General features: G+C 30.8%; 2 protein-coding genes across 2 annotated transcripts; both read left to right on the top strand.

Annotated features, from left to right (window-relative positions):
- Positions 1–7,419: 7,419 nt before the first annotated feature.
- LOC113370787 (actin, muscle) lies at positions 7,420–8,645 on the top strand. Its single transcript, XM_026611478.1, has one exon. The coding sequence runs from the start codon at positions 7,493–7,495 to the stop codon at positions 8,621–8,623; it is 1,131 nt and encodes a 376-aa protein (XP_026467263.1). The 5' UTR covers positions 7,420–7,492; the 3' UTR covers positions 8,624–8,645.
- A 5,132-nt stretch (positions 8,646–13,777) lies between these two features.
- LOC113370809 (actin, muscle) lies at positions 13,778–15,037 on the top strand. Its single transcript, XM_026611498.1, has one exon. It carries the CDS (start codon positions 13,845–13,847, stop codon positions 14,973–14,975), a length of 1,131 nt encoding a protein of 376 aa, XP_026467283.1. The 5' UTR covers positions 13,778–13,844; the 3' UTR covers positions 14,976–15,037.
- Positions 15,038–15,847: the final 810 nt, after the last annotated feature.

The following is a 15,847-nucleotide window of genomic DNA, read 5'->3' as shown; positions in this document are numbered from 1 at the left end:
GATCTTCATACGTGCACAAATTCGTAATAGTTCCAATTATGTTCGTAGTATGTTTGATAAAAACTTTGTAACGAAATATCAATGATGAATCAACGGAATTCCGAACGTAGTAGTAAATGGATAGGTAGATGTTGCCAAAATATATTCACACTTAAATTAATTTAATAAATTGAAGTAATTAATTTGAAATAAAGATGAACTTGAATTTAAAATTATTCTTATAGGGTATGTAATTTAGATTTTTATTAAATGGCTGCTTTAGCATATTCAGCTTATTTAATATATAATCCAAACTTTATTCATACATTCTAAAAAAGACAAAATTCAAAACTGAATAAAAACTGAAAATATTTTAATATTTGAATAATGAAGTATATTATTCTAATTGGTCTTAGTTAAACCTATACATTTAATCTAGCTTTTTAAATGTTATAAAATTGAATTCACCAATGCCATATACAATTATATTTTATTTTTACAAAACTTTATTTGTACCAAGAATAAGAAATGTTTGAGTACAAACATTTCTAATGAATAATCTATAATATATTATTAGTACTATGGTAATTAATGACTAATGACTATAATAATAAATTTAAATTTTAACAAATCAATGAATTCAAGTTCTTAATTCTGATACTCTATTTTTCATTTGCCAATGATAATAAAATTGATTACACATAAATTATTTAAATTTATATTTAATTTATTTAAAATATTTTAATACAATATTTGATGTGGTTAAGAATTTTTATTATTTGCATTAGTGTCTTTGTGATTTTTAATTTGATATCATTTTAACTAATCTAGCATCTATTTTTATAACTAATATAAGGCTTTAAAAATTAAAAATTGTCTAATTAATTACGCCTGCTTTTACTTATGTTATAAATAGATAATTCCCATTAAATTTAACATCAAAACATAATCTTGGCTCTAATTCAGATTCAGTCTCTAGTTAAATATGTTGCGAATTGTTCTATTTGTAAGCAGTTAATGATATTATAAATTGATGAATTTACTGGTAGAATTTTTAATTGTGACATTATTTTAAATTAAATATTTCAATGTCGTAGAAAATTTCTTTACATTTTGAAGATGAAGTAATAACATTAATAGTAGTAGTAATATACTACAGTATCTATTGATGAATAAATTTAGTTTAAAGGGGAGTTTCTCGGCTGGACAAGATGTAACTCAATGATTTCGAAAATCTATAATCACCTAATTATAGATTGTAAATTTAAGTATGATGTAACAACATTTTGTACAACATTTCAGAAATATGTTCTCCAAAAAGTCGGAATAATAACAAATTTATACTCCACTTTAAAACTCATTTATATCTAATGCGTTCCGACACCGAAATAAATATAATTTCACACCGCGTGTGCCTCACATATGGTGTTTATGTGCTACCCGATGTATGTCCGTTTTACTGATAAAGTTACAAACACAAAAAATAATTCTCAATTCAGAGTCGAATTCTAATTTCAGACTATAGTAATAAAACTATATCCAAACTATATCCTGATCGACCCATAGCAGCTAACGTAACAGAAATGAATATAGATATTGTCTATGGAATTTACCTTTTTTGAGGAAATATTATAACTTTAAACTCTTATTTATTGAAATGTCTACTATTTTTAGAAATTATTAATCAATTTCCTTTTTTTGTACACAAACACAAAGATATTGTGTATTTTACTATTTATATTTTTGTTATTTTACATCTGTTAGGCAAAATACCTGCGGCTAGAAGTTTATAAATTAAATAAAACAATGTATATATAATACAGAACTTAACAAAATACATATTTCTGATTCTGATTCTGATTCTGAAATTTAGTTAATCACATCACATAAATTAGAAAAAAATACGCGATGACTTCATTATTACCAAATTAGAATTTTTATTGTAAAGTTAAAGCAAGAAATTGTATTAAAGGTGAAATGTTTACTATTTATATAGTTCATACTAGTAATATTGTGATAACGTTTCAAGATTAATTTAACAAATAAGGTTGAAAACATTATCCACTGCAAAACTGTACAGTTCAGAAATGTGAAATTTAGTTTAGTTTTAGGTTCATTTTTGTTAAATGAATATATTAAAAAATAATTTGTAGAGGTTCCATGAAATATTATCAAACATGCGAAAATTGCCACGTGAAATAGAGATCTATAGATTTCTAATAATAGTTATGAAAGTTATGGCCATTCGCCAAATTTATAAATATAGAACTTCAATATTCGCACCGGTATATCAAATTCCACATCGATTTTTGAACTAATACTAAGAGTACTTTCATAACTTATTTTATCACTTTTATTAAAATTTAATTTTAATAAATGTCTATTATGGACTGGTGATAAGAGGTAAAGGATTTAAATTTCAATCCTGCTCCGAAAAGTAATTACAAAACATTTACATATTAAATGCCTTAGTTTTAAAACTTGTCTAATTTAAAGAAATAAAAAAAGAGAATAAAATTTAAAAGAATGAGAACTAACAGAATAAATAATAAAACTGCTATTACAATATACCTGTTATGCAATAATTCTAGAAATGAGCAGAATTAGCGTCTCTTCAACGCTTTGATTTGAAGATCTCACTAAATTTTATTTAATTAATGGAAATATAGTATCACTAGAACATTTTGATATATGAAACATAGATTTTTCTTAATGAAGTGAACTTTGAATTATTATTTGTTCCGTATATTTTAACTGTTTTTGTTTCCTCTGTTTTATGTATCAATAGCTTATAAGATTTCATTGTATCTGGGTTGCTATTCTTAATAATATAAAATTTATTAAAAAAAATATATAAAATATGTTATTAAATTTCAATTAATTTATATATAATATTTCTTACTTATAAATAAAAAATAAAATTCAACCCTGGTGTTAAATTTACCCCATATCATTACATGACCGATTTGCGTGTCTGCTGCGGTCCAATGAAATAATACCTATTGAGTAAATTGCTCTTGATTTTTTCTATCACGTGTTATTAGGAGTGACTAATGTAATGTGAAAGTGACATCAAATTTGTGATTATTTGGTACTTTGAATAATGAACGAGCCGTCATGTGTTTGTTGGTTTTGCCCTAGTCATACCTGCAGCAATCATATATGGAAGATGGAATATTACAAATAGATTTTTTGTCATAATATATTTATAATATGAAGTGCCCGAAATGATTTGTAATATCAATATCTTATCGGTGTGAATAATAACACCTACTACTTTGGAAATTGATGGGAGCTTTTGTATCAACACAGGAAAAATATTTTGTACAGGAATAATAATCATCTATATGTGTATACATGAATATACATACGTATATACATATATTAGGGTGGTCCTTAAAATGGTCATTTTCGAATTTCCTTGCTCCCAGGGGCTCAAAAATTTCCAAGTAGATATAAAACAATTCTCTGAAAGTTTGAGCTCTTAATATTAACGTTTAGATAGAGCGCAATTTAATCAAAGTTTTTTATGGAAATAGCATGGAAAAATTTTCAAAAAATTGAAAAATGTTTTTTAGATGTAATTTAGCGAACAAATGAATGAATAAAACTCATTCATTTGCCGCTGAGTTATACCTAAAACATTTTTAAGTTTTTAAAATTTTTCCATGCTCTTTCCATACGAAGTTTGATTGAATTGCGCTCTATCTAAACGTATTAAATATTAAGAGCTAAAACTTTCAGAGAATTGTTTTTTATCTATTTGGAACCATTTGAGCCCCTGGAAGTAAGGAGATTCGAAAATGTCCATTTTAAGGACCACCCTAATATATATATATATATATATATATATATATACATATATATATATATATATATATATTAATTTTGTAAATAAGAATTCTCTTTCCTTTTGTTTTTGCCCTTAATTTAATTCAGGAAGTTATAAGGTAGTATGCTTTTATTAACAAAATTAATATTTGTTCCCCTCAGAATAAAAAATTCTAATATTCTAATATTTTATACTAGTAATAGGACTATGCAACTATAAAAACCATCAATTTTCCACATTTTTGATCATTTACGCTTTATATTCCTTCAAAACGCTGAACTAGGTTTATGTATCTAAATTATTATATATGTTAATTAATCAAATGTAATAAATTTTATAAAAGTATCATCAAAAGTCGATAATCAAAATTATGTTCTGTTAATGTCCTTTTATGGACTAATGCCTTTTACATCTTTATACCTTTATACCAATAATCATGCAATTAATAAATCATAAACAAAAATCGCAAAAATTTAATTATTAAACATCTAGTACAAAACAAAACGAATTTAGTTTCCTACCGCAAATAATAAATGCAAATTTAGCAAAACATATCTGTTATAAAAAAAATGTTTTATCTCATTGTTCACAGTCAATTCAAAGTTACACACAATCCTGAAAAGTTCAATGAAACATATTTTTGTTAAAGTATCTATTACATTCAGATCTTTACAAAAAATATTCGAAGTATCAGAATACATCGAGCGTAATTGTGCAGGTAAGATTGAGTCCTTGCGCTAAATTCTTCCAGAAGAGATGGTTTTTACCGATATACGACAACAAAAACAAGATATATTATTGCGAACATAGAAAAGATACATTTATTGTCAATCGTAAACGATGCAAATGTGAGACGCGTCGTGAATTCCTTTGATGTCCTTTTCCTGTATAGCGGTGAACCAGGAAATCGGATAATTTTTTTTTCTTCGTGCATAACAAACATCTTGCTAATGATATTTTTTGTAAGAATTTATATATATTGTGATAAGAAAAATATTTGATGTCGATGTCCTTTCAATCAGGTCGCAGAATTGTTATAATGTGGTAAAAGATGTATTTTTTATTCTCTGTAGAACGTAGACAGCTGTATAGCATTTTCATTATTCTTGTTGATATCATTTTTATAAAATTTTATGGGTTTTAAACTTTTTTTATAATTTCTCTTAGTTGTTTAAATATAAGATAACTACCTTGTAATTGTTCTAATAAATATAAACAAGTTACTCGTAATTGTATAAATTCTGTCATTGAAGATTATGATCATCTCGCAGGCTAGTAAAAGTAGGAGTAGAAGTAGAACTTATTTACAACTACAGAATTTTGATGTATACTTATTGGTTCATAATTACTATCGTAATTATTTATACTTTTATAGTTAATGAATTTGACCACAATTGGCTAACGAAATATAAGTACAAATTTTCACAATATATCGGTTTTATAACCCATTAGTTCTCACGTAAATCACATATAATCATAGAATAATATAACTGACAACTCTTTCTATTTTCGCACCTATCCATCACAAAAGGGCAAATAATATAATATTGAGATTCACAATCCGTAGTGTTACCCCAAAAATCTATCCGAATAAATTGCATTACACCAGCTGAAGCGTGGGAGCGAATCAATCCTGTACTGGATTTATATTTATAGAATAAACATTTCAAAGTTAGGGCGAAAATAATATAAAGCTACGTATTTTTTTTTTTTTTTTTTTAAATTTGAACGTTATTTTATTTATTTACATATATACATTATTTTCATATCTCAGTCAGACAGAGGTGCCTGGTATGAGAGATTATGAAAAACAGTTTTCATATAATATTTACATTTCATTTGACTATAATATCTATTTCATTAATATAATATCTATATATATATATAACTCTTCAATCTTCTTTGTCTTCAATTTCTATATAGTACTTCTTTATTTTTCTTTTAAAATTTTCATTATCATTGGTCATCTTAATATAGTCTGGCAATTCGTTATATATTTTGGTAGCACTCCATATGACATTTTCTCTCAAATTCTTTTTTCTATTGCGTTCAATGTGAAAATTGTTGTGTTGTCTCGTGTAGTGTTCATGTATATCTTGATTTGTGTCTATTGTTGCACTTGTTTTAATTCGGTTAAATTTCATTTTGTGTATTAGTTTGCATTTCTCTATTTCAATTATGTTATTTAGTGAATGATTATTTGTTTCTCTCTGCAAGTATTTGGTGGGTGTTAGATGTGGTAAATTATATGCTATTTTTTTATTCATTATTCTCTGTATGTCATTTAGGTTTGCTTTAGTTGTTTGGCTCCATGTTGTTATGCCATATAAAATTATAGGTATTATTTGCGTTTTAAGAATTAGTATTTTATTTTTTTTGCCGAAAGAGTGGATCCTTTTCAATGCCCCTGTTAATGTTCCTATCTTTCTTTTTATTTTGTTTATATGGTCTGTCCATGTCAGTTTTTCATTTATTATCAGTCCTAAGTATTTTATGCTTTCCACTTCCTCTATTGCTCTATTATTTACTTCAATTTTTAGTTTAGTGTTCTCAGTATTTTTTCTATGTTTGAAATATATGTATTTTGTTTTATCTATGTTAATTGTTAGTTTATTTTCAGTTAGCCACTCGGTGTATATTTTCATGTCCGTGTTTATAATATCTTCGAGTCTTTTTTTATCCTTATCCGCATATACTATCGCTGTATCGTATTTGAGTTTATTATTCCAGTAATTATTTACTTTTTCAATATAAGTTGTAGAACTATATTTTCCATATACTTTAGATTATTGTTAAGTCTCATTTTTGAATAAATGATGTAAACGTAGTACTGGCTTAGAATTATTTTTGTATTAGACAATATTTGTTATATAATTCTTATATACATTATGATTCATAAAAATTGATAATAGTGTAACTAATATTAATATTATAATTTTGATATTCTTTTACTGACCTCTAAATTAAATAGTGTAAAAATCTCACGATGTAAATTGATGTCACGGTCCCAATATCTCTATCTTACAATTTAAACTACAATCCTAGAAATACAATTAGAATGAAAAACCAGCGGCGTACCATACTTTTTTTGAAGTAATACCTACATGTATAAATTATTTTTGCAAAAATGACAATTTAACTGTTTTGATAAATAATTCATTCTTTGAATAGTTTTCAATACGTTAACTAAAATATAACACAAAAGTTATCAGAATTTAATATAATAACGTCAGATATTAATATATTAATCAATTTATACAAATGAATGACCTAATATACTTAATTATTTATAAAGTGATTTATAAATTTTTGAATTTTTCATATCTAAAACTGACATTTAAACAAAATGTCAAATCATGAAATTTTGCATAGTAACATGTTGAAACATTAATTAATTATATCTGTTGTTTGGAAAGCAGTAAATCACGTCGTATCAATATAATTTCTAAATAATTGGTAGTAAGATTTCCTAAACAATCGGCGCTACATAGAATTCAGAGGCTGTGTCCGCACCGCGTCTGCTCACCATGTATGGCCGCCAGGACTATTTCTGTCGAAGGCGACCGAGTGTATAAAACGGACCGCGTGTATCGCCGCACGTTACTCGTTAGTTCGCGCTCGCCCCGAGTCATCCCGTACTGTCAGTGTTAACGAACGAACCGTATCAAATAAACCGCCAAGATGTGTGACGATGATGTAGCAGCATTGGTTGTGGACAATGGATCCGGTATGTGCAAGGCCGGTTTCGCCGGAGACGACGCTCCCCGCGCCGTGTTCCCATCCATCGTAGGTCGCCCCCGTCACCAGGGTGTGATGGTCGGTATGGGACAAAAGGACAGCTATGTAGGAGATGAAGCCCAGAGCAAGAGAGGTATCCTCACCTTGAAATACCCCATTGAACACGGTATCATCACCAACTGGGATGATATGGAAAAGATCTGGCACCACACCTTCTACAACGAACTCCGTGTAGCCCCAGAGGAACACCCAGTCTTGTTGACCGAAGCCCCATTGAACCCAAAAGCTAACCGTGAGAAGATGACCCAAATCATGTTCGAAACCTTCAACTCACCAGCCATGTATGTAGCCATCCAAGCTGTGCTCTCCTTGTACGCTTCCGGTCGTACCACTGGTATCGTATTGGACTCCGGAGATGGTGTATCTCACACCGTCCCAATCTACGAAGGTTACGCCCTTCCCCACGCCATCCTCCGTTTGGACTTGGCTGGTCGTGATTTGACTGACTACTTGATGAAGATCTTGACCGAACGTGGCTACTCTTTCACAACCACCGCTGAACGTGAAATTGTCCGTGACATTAAGGAAAAACTCTGCTATGTCGCTTTGGACTTCGAACAGGAAATGGCCACCGCTGCTGCTTCCACCTCATTGGAAAAATCCTATGAACTTCCCGACGGACAGGTCATCACCATCGGTAACGAACGTTTCCGTTGCCCAGAAGCCCTCTTCCAACCTTCCTTCTTGGGTATGGAATCCTGCGGAATCCACGAAACCGTCTACAACTCCATCATGAAGTGCGACGTCGATATCCGTAAGGACTTGTACGCCAACACCGTCATGTCTGGTGGTACCACCATGTACCCCGGTATTGCTGACCGCATGCAAAAGGAAATCACTGCCTTGGCCCCATCCACCATCAAGATCAAGATCATCGCTCCCCCAGAAAGGAAATACTCCGTATGGATCGGAGGATCCATCTTGGCCTCTCTCTCCACCTTCCAACAGATGTGGATCTCCAAGGAAGAATACGACGAATCCGGACCCGGAATTGTCCACCGCAAGTGCTTCTAAGCGCTTTCTACCCTCTAGCAAACACCAAAGAAAGTGCCGTCCGGAAGAAATGGCGGTTAAGAAATTATGCGCGGCCCATCGCGCTTTGCGCATCGTAATTGCGCTTCCGGTCAATATCACCGGATATGCTATTGCACCAGCGACCATGTGCACAAAATTATTTGTAATTTATTAATTTATTATTGGACTGTACGGGTTCAAAACTCAAAAAAATATATATTTAAAATAAATATCAATTTTATTTATTTTTACTGTATCATTGTTTTATTCATTGACCCTCAATCCTCAATATTAGCATCAATATAAAAATTAAAAATTAAATGAATGTCATTCATCTTTCATTGTATTGTTATTCATAATAAATCGTTACATTATACATGCATTTTTAGTATCATAATTCATATAAATGAATTCAATCATAATTCTAATGAATTTGGCATATTTTATACATTGCCTTATATGGTCTGTGTTGTGATTTCAGGAATAGATTTAGTATATTTATAGGAATCTAAATACTGCGCGGCCAGAGACCCGTTCAGACAGTACATCCTAAATATATATTTGTAGCGAATAGGCTCCCAAGAAGCGTAGATTTTAAAAATAACCCACACCGGCTGAACGGCACATCGTTCACTGCCTAATGTGGACAGGTTTAGGAAAGCTCATCGCGTTCGCGTAGCCTTGCTTTTCATTGTAATGATTATGTTACCTCCCGTCGCGATTCTCTTGTCGGATGTTCATAAACATGCGCCGAGTAGCACGATTGCCGAAATTTAATAAGTATTTAAATATATATTTACTTTCTATCAAGATTCTGAAAATATCATTTTGTTTATCTATACACATATACATTTACTCATTTACTCAATTACTTAGAAGTATATATAAATATACGCACACACACACACACACACACACATATATATATATATATATATATATATATATCTTCTATATATATAAAAATAAGTCGGGTTTTCCTTCCTGACGAAATAACTCCAGAACGCACGAACCGATTTCGACAATTTTGCATTCGTTGGAAAGGTCTCGGGCTCCGCAAGGTTTATAGCTAAGAAAATTAGTTGTGCAGGGCATCGTGCCTTAATGCAAGCTCCTGGAACTTCATGCACCGTAATTAAAAATTCGAGTAATAAAAATAATCAATAACTGTTTTAAATAATTTCAAATAGATTATCTTCTATATACATAAAAATAAGTCGGGTTTTCCTTCCTGACGAAATAACTCCAGAACGCACGAACCGATTTCGATAATTTTGCATTCGTTGGAAAGGTCTCGCAAAGCTCAGCAAGGTTTATAGCTAAGAAAATTAGTGGTATATGGCATCGTGTCCTAATGCAAATTGCTGGAACTTCATGCACCGTAATTAAAAATTCGAGTAATAAAAATAATCAACAATTGTTTTAAATAATTTCAAATAGTTTATCTACATATATCTACATATATATATGTATATATATATATATATATATATATATATATATATAAATAAGTTGGGTTTTCCTTTCTGACGATATAACTCCAGAACGCAAGAACCGATTTCGACAATTTTGCATTCGTTGGAAAAGTCTCGAGCTCCGCAAGGTTTACAGCTAAGAAAATAAGTGTGCATGGCATCGTGCCTTAATGCGAGATTGCAATTTCCAGTTCGCCTTGCGTTCGCAATGACAACTAACAAGCCGCAAGGCCAATCGCTTAGTGTTTGCGTGATAAATTTCAAACAGATTCTTTAGAAAATCATTATCTATCACATGGGCAGTTATACGTTGCCTGTTCACGAGTTGGAAAACCATCCGCTTTGTTTGTATTAACGTCAGACCAAAAAACAAAAAATGTGGTTTACCAAAGACCACTTCCATGAAACGGATAATTTGCGGATTTACTTTTATTCACTTAGAGAAGTTCAACTATAAAACACTTCATTTTTGTAATCGAAATAAATTCATTCCTGTTGTGTAATAAAAAAAAATTTTCCTTTTCAAATATAAAACAAACAAAAAATTTCTTCATCTTTCTCACGAAACCATCTGGTGGCGAAACGGAGTTCGTCGGGTTTGCTAGTATATATATATAAATTGATTCATTTATACTTGTGTTATTGTATATATAAACTTGTGTGTTTAAGTATGTGTATGAATTAAATGAATGTATGCATAATCACATACGCGTATAGTTTATTGAAGCATACATGTATGTAATTCAAATATATGTAAGTGTAATTTAAATGCAGATATATATAAATATATATATATATATATATATATATATATATATGTGTGTGTGTGTGTGTGTTTGTATATAGATAGAATACATATTGCCAATTTTGATTACTTCATTAGGCTCATCTTTTGTATTTATAAATAATTGATCAATAAATTAAATTTAAACTGAAAAATGAAATAATTGATTTAATCGTAAAATATAACTAAATGAAATAAAACAATAACATTTTGTTGGGAATGCTTTTGATATTAAACTTGAAGTTAGATAGTATATATTTACAAATAAATACTCCTGTACATATAGATGTTCATAGTATATAAATAAATGTTATAAATGTTATAAATAAATTATTGATAAAAATATTCTTCCTATAATTTTTTTATCGCATTTCTATTGTTTTGAGTTTAAATTGTTATACTATTATATTAGTGTGCATATATTTTATGATCAAACTTTTACTTTTACCACAGTAATATTTCTAATATAGAATATTATAATTTTTTTTTCGCTTATTGATCATATACAAGCCAAGGCCAAGATTATTTAGTTGCCACACAAACTAGTTAAAGGTTCAATATTAATTAGCTATGTTATATTTATTGTTTAATTATTATTGAACAAGATAGCAATAAATATAGTTTTTATTCTTACGAAGTGTTATAATTTTGCATTTTCAGAATATTTTGAAATATGTTATAACATTTAAAAATCACTGCTATTTTAATGCTATATTGTGGTTGTATGTTATGAAAGAATAAATTTATTATCAGATTATTTCGTATTTTCTTAATCTATCTGACAATTTATAATCAATAGTTTATTCCAAATTTTGGAGATCAAGTACATATCATAGCACCAATTATTATTAACTTCCCGTAAGTTGTAGTAATAGGCCAAAAATCGAAAATGAAATTTTGTGCGTATCTTCACGTTTCAGAGATTTCTGAACATTTTGGCATACCTCAGAATAAATGGATGTGTGGTTATGTATGTGAGGATACAATTCTTTGTCGATGCTTTCGAAAGTACCACTCAACCGATTTGAATGATTGAAAAGCAATCGATTCCAAAAGGTCAGCCAGCCGTTTTTGAGATACGTAGCAAAGAGAACCGGTCATCCGATTGGAATGATTCAAATAACATTCAATATGTAATGATGGGGAGAAGTGGAAATTAGTTTTTGGTAGAAGCAGGTCAAAGCCGTTTTGGAGATACGAAGCTAAAAGTGTAAAAAATGACAGTTTGAAAACCAAACGTCTGGTTTGAATGAACCAAAAAACTTTCTGCTTGTGTTGACGAAAACATTGCCTTTGGGAACAGAGAAAATTTTTTTTTCACCTTTTTTAATTTTTAAATTATTATTTTTTGAAAGTCAAAAGTTTAATTTCAATTCTAGCTAAAGTTCCACTTATATACTTCAAACAAATAATTTTAACTTTGCAATTTAATTTATATAATACTTAAAAATATTAGACAATGTCTTTCATTTTGAATCCGATTAATTAAGTTTTGTTTATTCACTTTTCTGTAAAAACATAAAAAAGTCGTCGTCCAATTTATAAGCTCTCATATTTTGTATATAAAATAATGAAATCTATTTGAAAACACTTAATATTTTTCCAATATTTTATTACAGTACAGGCAATTCTAGCAATTTGCCTTAAGGCACGATGCCATACACCACTAGTTTTAATTAGTATTGAATTAAATTCATAAACTAATTTCATTGTGGTGAATATATAAATATTCATTTTACTTTGCAAATTATATTCTGCAGGACTTATTATTTTAAAATTGATATTTAGCAGATCTGAAGAAAATCAATAGTGTATTTCTAAAGTAAAGTTTTAGCTTAAACTAATCATTGCGATTGATATATTTCAAACTAATTTATAATATATGTAGTCGCATTAATTATAGTTCACAATCAAAGGATGGAATGCCCTAAAAGTGCGATTTATTATTTCAACCTTTTGAATTTTTACTATTGAACCAAATTTTATAGGACTATACGATTTTAGATTATTATTTAATAGGGTTAGACGAACTCTATCGTTACTTCAAGTTTCATTAAATGAAAAAAAAATCTATAAAAAAATATGACGGTTTGACCGATCTTTACATAAAACTATTTAACCCAATCAGTGAGATTACCGGTTAATTTTTAAATAAGTTTTTGAATTTTTAAAATTTAAGTTTAAAAATTTTAGTTAAAACGCGCATGAAAAATTCTACACATAGCTGCTAATTATATTAGCTTTTAAACTTTTGTAATCGATGCGGTGTTTGAGAGAAAAAATAAAAAAGATGTATACAGTAAATTGAATGTAAAAATAAAGGAAATAATAACAATTACTACCAAATTATGTAACTTTTTCAAATCGCTTCTGAATATATACGTTTAAGCCAAAATTGGCAAGTCTTGATGCATTATCTAATAGTAAACAAACACTTTAAAAATAAAAATAGAAAATTTGTCATACGGTTTTAAAATGAAGATAGCTGCACAAAATTTTATGGCGCTCATTATAAACCATGTTAACTAATTTTTTATTAACAAAAATCCTTCATAATAATTAGTAGAAAACGTTTACTGATACGTGGTGTGAATACATTAATATGATTATATAACATATATAATAAAAACTTGCCAAAATAAATTGATTTCTAGTGTACGAATTCTGTATGCAATTGCTGTACTAATTGCCCTTATTAGTACAGCAAATCTGTATATGTGTGAATAGGTTATTCCGAATCATTCAGTGCGAGATCGCGTAAGCATACGTCACGAAACGCCTTACGACGGCAAAACGGCGTTTACCGCTGAGCGCACCATGCAGGGCAGTTCTATTTCCGTCAACCATGCGAGGGTCTATAAAACAGTTGAAGCACACTAAAAGCTAAGCACTCGCAAACTAGCTTCGCGCTCAGTCAGTTCTTGTTTAGTGTCGCGTCAGTGTAAATAAATAAAACGCCAAGATGTGTGACGATGATGTAGCAGCATTGGTTGTGGACAATGGATCCGGAATGTGCAAAGCCGGTTTTGCTGGAGATGACGCTCCTCGTGCCGTGTTTCCATCCATCGTAGGTCGCCCCCGTCACCAGGGTGTGATGGTCGGTATGGGACAAAAGGACAGCTATGTAGGAGATGAAGCCCAAAGCAAGAGAGGTATCCTCACCTTGAAATACCCCATTGAACACGGTATCATCACCAACTGGGATGATATGGAAAAGATCTGGCACCACACATTCTACAATGAACTCCGTGTAGCTCCAGAAGAACACCCAGTATTGTTGACTGAAGCCCCATTGAACCCAAAGGCTAACCGTGAGAAGATGACCCAAATCATGTTTGAAACCTTCAACTCACCTGCCATGTATGTGGCCATCCAAGCCGTACTCTCTTTGTACGCTTCCGGTCGTACCACTGGTATCGTATTGGACTCCGGAGATGGTGTCTCTCACACCGTCCCAATCTACGAAGGTTATGCCCTTCCCCACGCCATCCTCCGTTTGGACTTGGCTGGTCGCGACTTGACTGACTACTTGATGAAGATCTTGACCGAACGTGGCTACTCTTTCACAACCACCGCTGAACGTGAAATTGTCCGTGACATCAAGGAAAAACTTTGCTATGTCGCTTTGGACTTCGAACAGGAAATGGCCACCGCCGCTGCTTCCACCTCTTTGGAAAAATCCTATGAACTTCCCGACGGACAAGTTATCACCATCGGTAACGAACGTTTCCGTTGCCCAGAAGCCCTCTTCCAACCTTCCTTCTTGGGTATGGAATCCTGCGGAATCCACGAAACCGTCTACAACTCAATCATGAAGTGCGACGTCGACATCCGTAAGGACTTGTACGCCAACACCGTCATGTCTGGTGGTACCACCATGTACCCCGGTATTGCTGACCGCATGCAAAAGGAAATCACTGCCTTGGCCCCATCCACCATCAAGATCAAGATCATCGCTCCCCCAGAAAGGAAATACTCCGTATGGATCGGAGGATCCATCTTGGCCTCTCTCTCCACCTTCCAACAGATGTGGATCTCCAAGGAAGAATACGACGAATCCGGACCCGGAATTGTCCACCGCAAGTGCTTCTAAGCTAATAGTTTTAGCTATAAATTTCATCATTTCGCCGGTCGTACGACTATCATATCATATATTCATATTTTTAATGACTGTAAATATATTAAATTTATTTTGTTACGCATAAGTATTATTTAAATAATTATACGTTTTTCATATAAGCATTGCATTTTATTCTGTCTCTTTATTTCAGGATATTCTATAAATAGTCATACTGTATTAATTTTGATAGACAAGCACATGGTTTGACAATACGCCACGTGCGTTTGTTTACTATTGACATTGGTATTTTCTCTACACACACTTATGCACAATAGACTCACGATCAGCTTTGAATTTGACAGTTTTAATTGTATTGTAATGGGTAAAATGGGTCATAATAAATTATTTAAATAAATGACACATTTTGTATATTTAATAGCCTTGAGCTTCTTAATTTTCAATCACTGAATCGACAAGGATAGTCTGTCACAGTGATGTATGAGCATGTAAATGATGTAAAAATGTTGAAGGATTTACATGTGTTAATTTATAACTTAGAAAACACCTTGAAATTTTGAGAACATAAGCCAATTTTTATATTTTCTACACGAGTTTTAAATTAGATTCTTGAGTTATTGCATATGGATAAATGTACACATATATACAGTTTTTCAAATTATATATTTTATATTTATGACTTTTGTATTACATATGTAACTACTATTACAAAAAATAATCAACCTAGGTATATAGCACATATGTATATTATAAAATGCATTTTTGCTCCTTATTTCATATCATTGTCTATTTCATTAACGAATGCATTAAAATACTCGTATACTAATCTAATCTGTACCGACCCAGTGGCATGTTTGAGTAAAACTCTTCAAAACGCTAATCCCCAC

Source organism: Ctenocephalides felis, unplaced genomic scaffold (assembly GCF_003426905.1).
Source record: "Ctenocephalides felis isolate EL2017-DRISC unplaced genomic scaffold, ASM342690v1 CF-g0.4_SCAFFOLD_00845, whole genome shotgun sequence".
NCBI lineage: Eukaryota > Metazoa > Arthropoda > Insecta > Siphonaptera > Pulicidae > Ctenocephalides > Ctenocephalides felis.
The sequence above is the reverse complement of the archived record's forward strand: the minus strand, read 5'-3'. Positions and strand labels throughout refer to the sequence as shown.

Coding starts and splice junctions, on each gene's coding strand:
- LOC113370787 (XM_026611478.1), top strand. CDS start 7,493: ATGTGTGACGATGATGTAGCAGCATTGGTTGTGGACAATGGATCCGGT.
- LOC113370809 (XM_026611498.1), top strand. CDS start 13,845: ATGTGTGACGATGATGTAGCAGCATTGGTTGTGGACAATGGATCCGGA.